The sequence below is a fragment of the Rhamphochromis sp. 'chilingali' genome (genome assembly GCF_963969265.1).
Source record: "Rhamphochromis sp. 'chilingali' genome assembly, chromosome: 19".
NCBI lineage: Eukaryota > Metazoa > Chordata > Actinopteri > Cichliformes > Cichlidae > Rhamphochromis > Rhamphochromis sp. 'chilingali'.
The window spans coordinates 26537826-26553156 of record NC_137946.1 but is presented as its reverse complement, the minus strand read 5'-3'; the positions used below and the strand labels follow the sequence as shown (position 1 = coordinate 26553156).

The window sequence follows — 15331 nt, the reverse complement described above, 5'->3', positions numbered from 1 at the left end:
ATTTGGTTCTCAGTGAAGTTGAGAGTAACTTGAAACTGGAGTAACTGCATAAATGACTCACAGATGTGAATTCTACTGCGTAAAGGTCAAAAGTTGAAGCAAGTTGATTATAGAAGAGAGGGTTTAAGTGGTTAGCATTGTCGCCTGTTACCAGGAAGGTCCTGGGTTCAATTACCGCAGCTGGCATGTCAAGCCTGTTGTCCCCGTCCCCACGTGGGTTCTCTCTGGATACTCCGGCTTCCTCCCAGAGTCTAAAGACACACTTGTTAGGTTAATTGGTCATTCTAATAGGATAGGCAGAATTTTGAATGAGCAACAGTACAGTGCTAATGTCAAACAATGGACTGCAGCTCTGTGTGGAATATTAGTATAGTGAAAATGTGGAAATAGATGGCAGAAAATACATCGTTGTTTAAACCTTTTATATAGTTAATTGCACAACGCAAACCTGTATAGTGCAGTGAAAAAGTATTTCCCCCTTCCTGATTTCTTCTTTTTTTGCATATTTGTCACATATTTAAAATCAAATACATTTCGATATTTGACAAAGATAAGCCAGAGTTTGCATGTTCTCCCCGTGTTTGCGTGGGTTCTCCAGCTTCCTCCCACAGTCCAAAGACATGCAGTCAGTGGGGTTAGGTTACTTGGAAATAGGGATGGGTATCGTTTAGGTTTTATCCGATACCGGTGCCAAATCGGTACTTTTGAAACGGTGCCGGTGCTCAAACGGTGCTCGAACCGGTGCTTAAAGAATGGAGAACACAAAATTGGTCCAAAAACCTCTCATGTTCAGCTGTTTTTTGTAAAAATATAACAATGTTAGCCTTTTCTGCAGCTATGGGGCATATATGGTATCACTCTTGGCTGGAAGCAGTGCTTAAACAATGGAAAACACACAAACTTTGTCCTAAACCTCTCATGTTTAACTGTTTTCCACTTTTTCTTTGGTCATTTTAGCCTTTTTAGCCAGGGTGAAGGGAGTATCTGCCATCAAACAAGAAGACAGCAGCATGTAGCTATGATGATGTTTGCTAGTTCACCTTACATGCATTAATGTAATAACGTGGTTAGCCTACTCAACGTAAATTACACGAACAACATTAAGCTACTCACGCAGAGAAGAACGGCTGCTGCTGCCACCATCATCCGTCATCATTTCTGCTACACTGGCAGGGCTAGGGGCCAGGACTCTCCTCTTCGTGTTTTTGGGGGATGTTGCATAACAGGCAACCCACCCGCAGTAGATGTGCTAGGTGTGAGGTCTCGCAGCAAGCTATCAAATACGGCGCATTTCTGGGCTTTTAAAAAAAACGCTATGCGTCGCCAGGTGTTTCATCGGATTTGAGGTGTTACCTCCTTTGACAGTATCACAGTATCAGCTTAAAGCACTTGTTGCTGCTGAGTTTGCATATTTTGCTGTGAAGTACAGCCAGACTTTTGACCGCTTCGCCTTGGACATTTTTAATCTGTAGCTCTGCTCTAACAGAACGTACGTACCTGGCCCCGCCTACTATCCTCGGAAACGTAAAATGATTGGCTAGAATCTAAAGTGTATCACAGCTCAGGAAAAAAAAGCACCGAAATAAAGCACCGAAATGTGCGCTGCTTTTCGGTCTGGTTACTACCGTTTATGTCATGTTTATGGACACCGGTACCCATCCCTACTTGGAAACACTAAATTGCCCATAGGTGTGTGTGTGTGTGTGTGGGGGGGGGGGGGGGGGGGGGGGGGGGGGTTGAATGTGAGTGCGACTGGTTGTCTCTGTCTATGTATTAGCCCTGCGACAGACTGGCGACCCATTCAGGGTGTACCCTACCTCTCGCACTATGACAGCTGGGATAGGCTCCAGCGCCCTCCGCGCGTACCCTGAAAAGGATAAGCGCTAGTGAATGGATGGACAAAGATAACCCAAGTAAACACAAAGTGCAGTTTTTTATAGGCTTGCTGGTGTGTCTAGGATCATTGTCCTGCTGAATAACCCGAACTCATTTGATGGCCAGACATTCTCCTTCAGGATTTAATGGTAGGGAGCAGAATTCATGGTTGCATCAATTACAGCAAGTGGTCCAGGTCCTGAAGCAACAAAGCAGCTCCAGATCGTCACACTACCACCACCATGTTTGATTGTTGCTCTGATGTTCTTTTGATTCCTTAGGGATCATCAAGATGTTTGGCGGGTTTTTCCTTCTTTTGTTCTTTTTGGTCAGCAGTGGTTTTCACCTTGGAACTTTCCCATGGATGCCATTTTTGCCCAGTGTTACGACCCGTCTAGGGCCAGGCAATAACATGAGTGAGGCACTCGCTTCCCCCCCAAGACCCAAGCAGCCACAAGAAACAAATCCGTTAGTTACAATGTGGTTTATTTACAATGTGAAATAAAGGAACCAAAACGAGAGTGTCAACACTTCAGGGTGAGCCAAGGCCAAAACAATAAACAAAACAAATCTACACAAATCCCGCACCCCTGACCTTACCAAAACAAAGTCAAAAATAAAGACAGAGTCTGACCTCCTTAACTAACTCAAAACAGGAGAAAACGGGTGATCAAAAGAAACAGCAGCTCACCCCTACCCACTCCACTTCCACAACTTCTAAGCGCACTGCAGCCAGCGGCTGCCACAGGAATACTGCTGGGTCATGAGGAGAAACGCGAGGACCTCTTCCGCTGTAGTACTCCAGCCTCCTTTTAATGGGCGGGTCCTCCAGCTGGAACCAGTCACGTCGAGGCAGTGTATTCACGCACCGATCGGAGCAGGGCCCTGGCACAGCTAAATTAACATAAAAAGACACAACACCTGCACAAACAAACACATGGACATGCAAGTTCGTAACACCAGTTTATTTTTTTATTTGTTTAATCGTGAAGACTGAACTTAACTCTTCAAGATGTTATTCTGAGTTCTTTTGTGACCCTATTTTGGTTGTCCAGCCAGTCCTGGGATTCTGTTATGTTGTCTCCATTGTGGACAATGGCTCTCACTGTGGTTCTCTGGAGTCCCAAAACCTTAGAAATGGCTTTTTAACCCTTTCCAAACCGATAGATGTCAATGACTTTGTTTCTCAGCTGTTTTTCTTTAGATTGTGGCATGAGGTGTTGCCTTTTGAGATTATTTTTTTTTAGCTGACCTTATTTTTTAAGCCACAGTCACACAGACACGCTGGATCCAACAGGTCTGGCAGTAATCTTTCCTGGGTGTAGCTAGTGAAATTGAACTCAGCTTTCCAAAAAATGTATTTAATCAAAGTTAATTCAGGATTTAACAAAGGGCCAAAATTACATTTTTCACATAAAACAAGGTAATACATGAAAGCATCATTAAAATACTATATCCTGGACTTACTCGGGTTGTCTTTGTCTAATATTATGTTTTGGTTTTAGGTTTTTGATGAGCATGTAAGTGCGAGAACTGTGCAAGAAAATGAAAACTCGGGAAGGGGAAAATACTTTATAAATTGATTTCACAATGCAGTTCTGGCTTCTACAACATAATAAATCTCTTTGGGGGAAAATAAGTCTTGATTCCACAAACACAAACAAGAAAAGATGCTTTTTGTTCTCCAGGAGTTGTCGGTATATTTTCATTGGTAACAAAAATGGAACAACTGAATGAATCATAAAAAGATGCCCAGGGATAAAGAGAGACAGAAAACAGGACCGAACTTCAATCGGACACTGACTCAGTGAAGAGAGCTCCAGAGAGGGTTTAAAGCAACGTCCAGCTGACTTTTTTCTAACAGACCGAAAAAATTTTATAAACTGTTGCAATTCAGTTAAAAAATTGAATTGCAAAAATAGCTAAAAGAAAGATTCCCTGTGCAGTTTAAGACTGTTGAACCGGAGCCAAAAGAACTCAAAGCATCCAACAGCCTCATCTGCACCATTCACAGTTTCCCATCCCCATAACTCTTGAAAACTAACAGTAACATGAATTTAAACTGAACATTTCCCTGAAGCTTTTGGTCATCCCCCCAGGACACAAATAAAATGTAAATTCCTGTAATGTGCATTTATATTATTACATTAAAAAAAGTTCTCCTTCTTGGAACACTGGGGGGAGAAAAGTGTCAAGTCTGCAAACATTTTTTTTCTTCATAATCTCACATCCTGCTGACAGCATTTATTAGCCCAAGAGGATACAGGCTATGTTTACCTTTTTGTACATTCTGAGTGACTGCTCAGCAAAAACTTAATTGTGTAATGTAATAAGCAGTTCAGCCACTGGGGGATGCTAGTGGAGCTTTACAGTTTATATGAATAATTACACCATATTTAAAGGAGTTGACACCAAAAATTTATAAGATGACATCTAAGAAGGCGGTCAGGTTTAGATATATTTACAGATCTTATATATTGCACTGTCCCTGCCTTATTTTTCTAAGGCACAGTAGGAGCACGGTACAGAAGACATAAAAGCAATGCCCTTAAAAAAGAAAAATCCGAGCCAGAACACCAGAAAGTTTTCAACTTAAATGATGTATGGCCCAAAAGTCTCTTTCCATTGTATCTCAGCTCAGTCCAGATGGCATGTAATCCTCTTGTGAATTGTAGTTTGTGTTGTAGGTTATGCCTCAGTCTTTCATTCCCTCATCCATTGTGGCTACTGTACCAGCCCTGTCTCATTCCACATCAGCATTCATTGTTCCTTGAAAGTAGCTGTGACATCCATGTACTCTTATTTGATGTCTGGCTAGGATAGTGAGCTTGATCCCATTATGTGTGAAATGCATTCAGTTCCAGGAGGGAAAACAAATTCCCTCAAAGCATCTTGCATGTTTTCCCCCAATTTCCCCCTCCCTTCTTTCTTTGAAAAATGATACAAAAGGCAGCTCAGAACAGACCGTTTAGCTGTGAAAGAGAGACTTAGTGATTTGCTGCTAACAGAATCTCCTCTCTTTTTGTCTTTCTGTGTCTCTCTCATTCTTACATTTGTGCCTGTAGTGGTAAGACTGTGAAGGATGATAGCACTAAAGGCGAGGCGGAGGTGAAGAATGCCACAGCCGAAGTGAAGACCGTTCCCAACGAGGCTCCTCAGATGAATGGCAACGAAAGTAAAGCGTAATCTTCTTGGCCGTGAGCAGCAAGAAGAAGAGGGCACGTAGGGTTGGGAGGGTTCGGGTTGTTGGGTTTTAAGGTTAAAAGGGGTTGGTCACAGTCACTGAAACCTCAAAGCAATTTCACACACCACCCCGTTGCATTAGAAAAACCAACAAGAAGCAACTGAAAAAAAAAATTAGAAAAAAGAAAACCATTGGTCTCTTTCTCTTTCTGCAGTGTCTTCTGACCAGGAATATGTAAAGACCTCATGCACTTGCCTTAGTTCCTTTACATAAGTTTACCTGTTTATTTGTCACAGAAAAAAATTGATCTCTTGTAATTCACCTTCTTTCTTTGACTTAATATTAAATTGATCAGCGGAGAAGAATCGACATTTTCCTGTAGATAAACATGGTTGGACTGTAGCTTTACTTCACTGATTACTGCCTTCATGATGTACACACATGTAAGTCATGTACATTACCGATGCTACTATTCTTTATGCAGTATGGTCATCATCATGGTAATGCATTATGAAAAAATGGGTCTTTTTTTTCTTCTGTCGATATTTTTTGTGTTTGAATAATATGCAGATAAACTGCCTATTTAGCTTTTTTATGTGTTATTTCCAGTGCTAGAGATTAGAACATTAGCATGCCTGATTTTGCAAGTTTACTGTATTTCTGTATGTGTTGCTGTCATTTGGTTCATATTCAGACTTTTTTTTGTTGTCTCTGTGTGTTTCTGGTCCAGATGTATCCTAAGCCATGATAAATGAAAGAAAACACCAGTGAAAAATGTATCATGCTATAAGTACTACTATTAATTGGTTTCAACCCTGTTGTCCTAAAAATGACATTTATATACAGCAATCTAATGGTTTTTTACAAGACACGTAGCTAATGCATGCTTACAAATTATTTTATAGATTTGCTCCGAGTTAAGGGCAAGTCTATAAACAGTGCATTATTTGAATTACACGCATCAACACGTTTGGGGTAAAACACAGAGAAGGTGATCATGCATACATTTTGACTGAATGTATTTGTGCAACCTATTATTATGTTGCTTATTAAGTGTATATAAACTTAAGTTTCAGGAGACAAGTTGGGTTTAAATTAAGTGGTGACAGTGAAGAATACCGAAGAGTACAAATGTGTTTCTTTGCAGTGATTACATCTCTTAAAGTCCAGCTTTCAAGGCTGGATGAAGTCTTGTTTCAAAGAAGAATTGCTACCTTATTTTTGACTGAATTTGGTGAAAACTTCTGTTACATACTCGATATCATCAGTATCCTAAAACCCACTAGTCATTTATTAATACTGTTTTCGCTCTTCACCAGCTCAAGCAAGTTAACATGTGACCAAATGTAATAGACGGATTGATCATTGATTATATATTAAATAAATGGGACCAATGAAATGGGATGCTACAGGATGTAAATAATGGAAATCTGACTTATGGCCACTATTTCTTCTGGGTAGTACTTCGGTAAATTAAGCTATATAGATAGATCTGCAACTAATATTTGACACTGTCTGCTCTCTACCTTACATTGAAAATAATGCAACTTCCTGTGTATAATTTTTGGTCTCACTGTTTGACTACAGCAAACCATTAGTTTTAGTCCTTGTGAGTTTACCTTGGAAGCAGTATATAACAACACAAACCCATTAACGTTTTTAGATTAATGGAGGAAATTTACCTTTACCTCCTTTTCTCTCACATGCTGTCACCTCAAAGTCTCCTTCTAGAGGTCTCCTTTAAGCATTCTTGACCAGCTGTTTACATGACAGCTTTGGGCTTAAATGTGAATCAGAGGCCAGATGTGTTCAGTTCAGTTTGTTTGTTTGAACTTTAGCTTAGGGTTGTTGAATATTTGACACAGATTTGTCTTGACTGGGCTAACCTCCATCACTCACCGGGAGATTCAAAAGCTCAGCTTGTTTAGATTCGCTTACCTGTCAGTGATTTAACCGTCTAATCGTCTCAGCTGTTGTTTTTACACTTACACCACAGCTGCACTCAGTGTGAGCTTGTGTTACCACTGCATTTACCAACAAAGTCTAGTTGCTGGAAACTTTATTAAAAATGTCCGAAAGTTTGTAGATGAGTTGGTTAAGTGATCATCTTGAGCTTTTTGTGTAACCAGTCTATAATTGTAACTGCTTCTTTCTATTAGGAAACCTAATATCAACCATTCTCTGATCATTACAGAAATTTGTGAGCATGTACAGTACAAAGACATAAGCTGCTTGTGCATAGAAACCCATACCATAAAGCTCCCGGTGCACAGATTTTGCGTTAATGCCAGAGGAGGTTTTAAATTCTGCAGTTATTGAGTCAGCAGAGCATTGGCAGCATTTACACTCTATGCGTCTCAGCACTCAGCCACTCTGCTCTATAACTTCATAGGGTCTGCCAAGTCATGGCTGAGTGGCTGTGGTTGCTAAACCTTTCCACTTTGTAATACCACTTACAGCTCATTGGGGGAAAGGGAAGAAATTTCGCAAACTGACTTGTTGCAACGGTGGCATCCTATTACAGTACCACGTTCAAATTGAGTGAGCGCTTTAGAACGACCCATTTTTTCACAAATGTTTCTAAAACCAGACTGTGTGGCCAAGATGCTTGATTTTATACATCTGCAGCAGTGGGTCTGAAAACCCCTAAATTCACAGATTTTTTTTGAACCAATAAAAATATCCAATCTGTCACAGACCATAAGGATTTCTAAAGAAAAATGTGATTTAAAAACCTGGATTAGTGACTTGAAATGAATGTACACTCTAACCTTTTCAGCAAATCTTAACGAACTTGGCCTCTTTTAAGCAGGAATTAAACGTATCCTTGGAAATGAAAGATCTCGTCATATGTTTAGAAGTTCACCGAAAACATTTTTTCCACACTGCTATGGATTTGAAAGGTAATGAGACTATGTGTGACCTTTTTTTGTACAGTGTTCCTCCTACTTTAGGCTGCAAGCTAGTACACTGAATGTGTGAAGCCATTGAGTCCTTTGTCATAGAGTTGAAATAGCTTGTGAAACATGTAGCTGATAGTATGCGACAGAATTAGCAACACCGATGTACAGAAGTCTGACAGCAGCAAACTGGAAAGACACAGTGCCTTTAAATATGAAAATGTTGGCATGCGATCAGTTTCTTTCAGTGTCTGCATTAAACATTTCACATCTCCATTTCCCTGCTGATTTGCTTTTTCATTTACTGCATTTGATTTGTTAATTAAGCCGAGCTTTGTTGTCTCATATAAGTCTTAAATGGCTGTATCATTGTGTTATTATGAGTGCTTGCAGTGTCCTTGCTGAAGGAGAATTCTGGTTTATTATAATTTGGTCTTGTATACAGTATTTATGTTTGGTCATCACTTCTGTCATAATAAATGGAAATTTTAAATGCCTAAATACACACGTGGTGTAGATCTTTATAGTTAACCTCTTGTCATAACTAATACAAGTCAAAACTGTAATAAACTGAACTGGGGGGCAAACCATATTACAAAGATGTTTCGAAAACACTGACATTGGAGTACAAGGCACATTGACGCTCAGGTCTCACATTCTCTATAATATTTGAAACACATTTGTCTAAAGCAAGCATGCAACATATATTAGAAGGATACTACCACGTAATCACTTTTGCTATGTAAAAACTATTTATGGCTTAATGAATTGTATTGACCCTGTGTTGTGTAACTTTGTCCTGTTTGCGCAATTTTGCTTCAAAAGAAACGTGATTTCCTTGCACAGCTCTGAATTGTAATTTTTTTTTAAAGGGTGCGGTCTCATGACCAAACCTCACTGTTTCCCCTGTGAAAGTATTGTACATGAAAACTTTTTCCACTCCAGTCACACCTCCTAAAATTCATTTGTGAAGTCACATCGGGTGAGCCAGAGGCCTTTGTTCAAAGCCTCAAAAATACAAGAACGACACAGAAGCAGCCTTGGATTTTTCCTTTGACTCCACCACTTGATTCAGTAAGAATAAAGACATCTAGTTCTACTCGAGGAGTTTTTCAGGTTTTCAAAAAGATGAAAAGCATCCTTTCAAGGTTCTCTATCTCACAGAGAATAGAATAAATCCCCTGCACACAAATGTCTAACCCCAAACTTCTTCCTATTCAGTCAGACAGGAGCCTTCAGCTTCCACTGCCAACACTGGTCACTCTCTTTGATCCAGAGCTCCCCATTCTTTTTTTTCTTATGCTTTGTGTGTGTGTGTGTATAAACATCAGCTCTATGCTGCAGGTAAAAAAATCTGTAGGCTGCCACTCTTCTGTCTGTCTGCCCACTGTCACAATTGTAAATACTGAATACTAACTGAGGCAAAAAGAACATTCTGACCTTGCATTCTGCCGGAAATTTTGTGTTCAATAAAATTAAAGGAAAAATGCATCTTGTTAAGGTTTTTTCTTTCATACCAAGAATTGTGCAGACACACATGATGGGATGCTTACTACCTCGTTTGCATATTTAAACATGCATTTCAGAAAACTTGCAATGAAAAAATTGTTCTTTATGTAAGTAACCTAGAAAAGTTCACCGGTGATATCTGTTAGTCAAATGTTTGTCAAAGAAGACTGAAAGCTACAGTTAAGATTAGTTATCACATTCATTATTTGAAGGTAAATACCTTCAAAGCAGTGGCCTGTATTTTAAGGCAATAATTTATCGAGCAAAATTTCTTTTGATCTTTTAAAGAAGGAAAATGTGGCTATTCAGCGACAGTACCTTGAATTTTATTCTTATTAAACATTCTGAGAATTGTATTAAAGTATTTTCATAGTAGGAAAAAATAACTAGATATATAAGGGATCGCCACAGCAGATTGTTCCGCGTGTTTACGCTGGGAATGTTTTTTTATGATGCCCTTTCTTGACGCAGCCACAGAGGGATCTGCGTCTTCTCCAAGCATCAGACTGGGGATATTTGACTTGTAAGGCAAAAATGCAAACCATTATTGTAGCCAGATGCCATGTTCATGGTCAAGAAATTCACTACTACTGCAACTGATTTCAAAACACTTACCTAGACTTAAAAAAAAAGAAAAATAAGCTTTTTGTTGTTGTAAATAATTATATTAATTATTAATTATATTTAATATATAACATATAAAGTGAATATTTGTGTTAAAGTATTAATATTTTTAAATACTGTATGTTTATATACTAGACTTGTCGCAGTAACATGTTAAATACTGGATTAACAGAACATAAATGTTGAGTAAATAAAATACATTTACAGAGTATGACCTTAAAATTCAGTTTGCCACCTCTTTAAATTGCTTACATTTTTGGGTTTGTTTTATTTTTTTACCTAAAAAGAAATATCCACTCATTTATGAACATAAAAACAGCATTTTTACTTAACACCTTATATTAGCTGGGAGTTTTTACATGGATGAAACAGAAACATTAGTATTTTTTTTCTTTTTCTTCTCCTCTTTGACGTATGAAACACTCATGCTGATAAACTTCTTGTTACAAGAAGAAATACCCATTGACATACATTTATACACTGCATCAGACCCTATGCAGTTCTCTATAATGACCATTAGAGAGCAGTATGCTCCAAGCTTGAAAATGGACCTGACGCTAAACAACTAAATCACAGGATGATTTAGTTGTTACAAGATTAGTGACACTACATTATTTTCTGTAATTAACATAATATTACTCTATTATCTTTTAATGTCTTTATAAACTAAATAACTAGATATTGTCGATTTCTGACAACAATAGAACATCTAATGTTAAACTCTGTTCCATTTTAGTACTAAATTAACAGCAGACACATTTTAATGAATGCTTGTGGGACTAATTAGACCCTTGCCGTCTAAATAATCAGACTTTCCTCAGTAGTTCTTATGGATATTAAATGATCCTATGTTTTCCAAAAGGTGGCAGGCTAACTCAAGAAATGTTGAGCAAAAGCAATCAATACATGATTAGATTGTCTTTAAATCAGAAATGTTGAAGCACTGTAGAAGGAATACAAATCGCTGTAAATAAAATCAGTTCACTAACACTAATGAGGTTTATGTTAGACTGGTAAAAGATGTGAAGTTGAGCTGTTTTTGTATTTTACACTTGAGGTATGTTTAACTACCCTAATATAGTTACACCCTAGTAAAAAAGAGCATTTAAACAAAGTTGTGGAGCTGTGATTCACAGCAGTATGCAGGTCCCATTTTCATGCGGTTTATCAGAACCAAGTATCAGCTACATAAGTAATATGACTCTTCAAAGCTCCATATCATCCCATTTCTCCTTTTCTGTAGAGATCATTCCACTCATCTGCTCAACTTTGCACTCACCAGATTAGGGTGCTTTTCAAGGGCTCTGTCCCTCCCCCCTTTCTATAACAATGGTCCAGTGTGGTTTTCGTTGGCCTGGGATTGATCCCATACACAGATAACTACAAGCACATAGCCTAACCTCGTGGCTACTACCTGTCTGAACACACATTTAATTCTGCCGTCGCGCACACACAGCCTTATAATAGTGAAGCCATGTGTTACGCTGATTGGTACACACCACACCTATCTCTTGTTTAGAGAGGACATTAGTCAACGTGTGGTAATGAGTTAATTAGTAAAGTGGTTGAGTCATTTATGTAGATTTTTGTCTACCTTTTGTCATTGTCAAAGTTTCCATTTGCAGCATGTTTTAAGCATTAATTGCTGTCCGAATGGCACAAGTGAGAAAATATACAACTGTGGAGATGACCACACATTGTAAAAGGTCTACCTGGATGATTGAGCGTGCATCAAGATACTCGGGCCTGTGTTGAACTGAGATGGGGACAGCAAATGAGTTAACACTAAAGACTGAGCACATAAACATCTTACCGTATAAGCTTGAGAAATTTAATAGTGGTCATCAACAACCCAGTTTTGGGGTAATTTTCTTACAAACCTTAGGAACTTTTTCCTTCTGGTTCTTTTTAGAAGAGTTTATTGTTAGGATACCTGGTGTCTCTGTGATTTAAGGCACAATTTCACAGTGAACTCACTTGCCACACAGAGTCAGAGCAATTAGCTTCTTCTCTCTTTGTGAGATTTCCTGGCATATTCTAAAGTGCAAACAGAAATTAACCACAAGAAACAAGAAATTTCACATTCAGATATGCGCATATATGTGAGAAGCGTCTGAAAGTGTTCAAATGTTTCCCTGATTGCTTCTGACAGTGCCTGTCTGCTGTAGCGATTTGAGCACGATCTGGGTCTTTGAACTGCCTTGGAGCCCACCCTCGGCATAAGCATCAATATAATGTTCCCAAACAGAATGCCGGTAATATTTTGTGCCAAACGATAGAATAATTTTCCAAATTAAAAGCCTGTAAATTGTTGTAAACAATCAAATGTATTCACTGGAGATGGAATGATTTGATGAAACAGAAGGCCACGCTTCTCATCATAGTCAGCTTTGTTGAGCAGATTAGAATGCAGTCTGAATGTACCAGACACTGAGCCTCGGTTTGTTCTTGAAATATACAGAAGCAGATGTTTGCACAGCAGATTCTCTCTCTCTTTTCTCATAGCTTTCCTTTCAGATTTTTGAGACGTATTTGTTTTTTGTCATGCAGAGCCACGTTTTGGTCTTCTCATTTCCAGGCTGTTCCTGTCTTGTTCCTTTTTCTTTTGCCTCAGCACAGGGTCAGCCAGCCATGAATTCCTATCCAGAACACTCTGCTTCATCTCTGCTTCCCAACCTCTAAATCACATCAGTGTTACATCATAGCACACACAGACACACGCACATAGACACACACGCACACAAACTCACACACTGTGGCCACCATGCCAAGAACTTTTCTTCTCATACAATTCCCCCTCCCTTCTCCCAAACTTTCCTTGTGAAGAGTCATCTACATTTTTAAGCCAATCTTTAACCAAGAAGAACCTGTTTTTATTGTGCTATAATTTTTGGATGGACATCGAGTACTTTTGGTTTAGATGTGCTTCTGAGAAGGCAGTACAGGGCAATAGGCATCTGTTTAATTACTCTTCTGAGTTAAATAGTAACAAATAGGAATCAACAATTGGGGGGGGGGAGAAAAAGAAAAGAAGAGTTCTCCAAAATTCAGTTTTTATTTCATTCTTGAGTAATCGTAAAATGTTTAAAAGCAGGAAAAAGTATTTTTTTATTTGTTTAGATGTGAGCTAATCTTTATATTTTTATTTATTTCAGTCTTTGAATTTGGCCAAACCAAATCAAAATACAATATTCTAGGAGCTGAGTAAAGTAGCAGAATATACAGTAGATGGACAACAGATTTCATCATTTAATGCTATTTGTACTGCCGTAAGTCGCTTCCAGTATGCACGCATGCTGGAAGGAAAAAAAGCCATTCTTTACAGTAAGATCTTGTAAACTTTATTTCTTTATTTTGTTTTTTAGTAGCATTCAGCAGACAGGCAGCTGGCACAAAAGATGTTTGATATGCAGACATGGATACATTGTGCACAAATAATCAGTTTTTATCAGTTTTTTTGCACTGGGGAATAAAGCGTGACTGATACTCTGACACTGGGAAAATAACATGCTAAAAAGAAAAAATGACAAACGACCCAAAGAGCTTTCCAGATCTCTTTCAGCAACTTTCTCTTTTTGCTATGAACTCTTTATGTATAGACGACATTTATATTTTCCTCTACATGAGCTTATTTTCCTAGTATTATGTTTGGTTTTGCATTTTTTTGCAGCAGGGCTGAAATTTAATAATAATAATGATAATAATAACAATAGTTTTGTGTTACACAACTATTCTGTGTTTGATATATTAATAAATAGGTTTTTTATGTGTAAAGGTGAAATGAGGCCAATAATAACACAAAAGTTTAGATTTTAAAAGAAAATCTACATTTTGCAAATCGTTGTTTAAGTTAATATTTGTACCATGTGAAAGACTTATACTACATAAATGAAAAGCACCATTCCTACACAGTGTTGTACTTTTTTCTTTTTCTTTTGTGGCTGAATTCCATTTTTACAAGAGGATTAGTGTTATTGTGCTTTGGTATTTGGCACTGACCCAGCTTATAGTACATTAATAATTCAACTTCACAGACTTCTGCTTTTTATCTCAATTTCAAGACTCCTTATAAGCATTTTTAAATACAGAAAGTGCAGTCATCAAGGGGCTTATCACTAACCATAAGTGATAACTAAACTTAAAAATATGTATGTAGAAAATAATGTAATTTGGGTAGTTTGTTGATTTGTTTTTAAAGTCACACATATATATGTAGAAAATTTTCAGTGTATTCACATACTTTTTACAGAAAATCAGACTGCCCATTTTCTTTTCCTGTTTTGGTATTCTCTTAGTGTACTGGACCTTTCACAGGAATGCACCAGGAGTTCCGGCAAATTACAGAACCTTCGGTTTTTTATCAGCAAATCTTCAGAAGGGGGCTTCTTCAAAGAAATAACTTCCCACTTCACTTCTTAAGCTGAACAAAAACTCCTTTTAAATGAATGGCTTTTGCTCACAGCTTGTGGCCGCAGCTGGCAGTATTGTTGCCCACTCTCGTCCTCTGGTCACAGAACAGACAGACAGAGGATGAAGGGGGTTGACACAACAGGTACACACATGAAACAACTGCAATTATTGCACCCCCCCCTCCTTCTCACCATCTCGCTTGACGAAGCCGATTTATTATAATTTGTTTTATTTCGTTTTATTCTCCTCCGATGTGTTTGTTGTCTGGAATGTCTAGGAAAAGTGTAACCAAGACAATCTTTGATTCTCTGGTTTGGTTTAATGAAGATCACTGAAGATCTGAAAAGCACTGCAGGCCACGTATTGTTAACACAAAACTGGAACTGGACAATACAGATTTCCAAAAGAATGATTACATTGGATTGGAGATGGATGGATGGATGGATGGATGGATGGATGGATGGATGGATGGATGGATGTCCTGAGAAAAAGATATGATGGGGAAGTGCAATAAATGCCCCTCGTGTGTTATCAGTTCATGTGTGTAAAATAGCTAAAGCACTGTGTATGCGTGGGTGTGCCTTGTACAGTAAAATGCTTAAAGTGCTCAACAAAAATAGAAAAGCCCTACATAGATCTGTTCCATCCACCAACAATCTAAAGAACTCTACCCGCATCGCTTTGTGTGTAATGACCACAAGCATGCGATTTCTACGATATCGACCTGCTCTGCTCTTTTATGAAAACATATCCAAATGCCTCAAATTAAACCATGTGTTTGACAACTGTAAACTGTTCTTCAGTCGCTGATTTATCTGTTCTTCGATTC

The 15331-nt window shown here is 38.3% G+C and overlaps 1 protein-coding gene and 1 long non-coding RNA gene across 6 annotated transcripts in view; one reads left to right on the top strand and one right to left on the bottom strand.

Moving 5' to 3' along the window:
* ncam1a (neural cell adhesion molecule 1a) overlaps positions 1–9440 on the top strand; it is a 273207-nt gene extending 263767 nt beyond the window's left edge. For 3 of the 5 annotated variants that reach the window (XM_080866378.1, XM_080866377.1, XM_080866379.1), the window contains one exon: positions 4941–9440. In XM_080866378.1, the coding sequence (XP_080722504.1) occupies positions 4941–5061 (121 nt within the window). In that variant the 3' untranslated portion in view covers positions 5062–9440. The remainder of the gene's footprint in view (positions 1–4940) is intronic. The other 2 variants (XM_080866380.1, XM_080866381.1) reach the window with 1 other exon arrangement.
* LOC308386675 overlaps positions 1722–15331 on the bottom strand; it is a 32242-nt gene continuing 18632 nt past the window's right edge. The window contains exon 3 of the long non-coding RNA XR_013969839.1: positions 1722–2796. This is a non-coding gene — a long non-coding RNA (uncharacterized lncRNA). The remainder of the gene's footprint in view (positions 2797–15331) is intronic.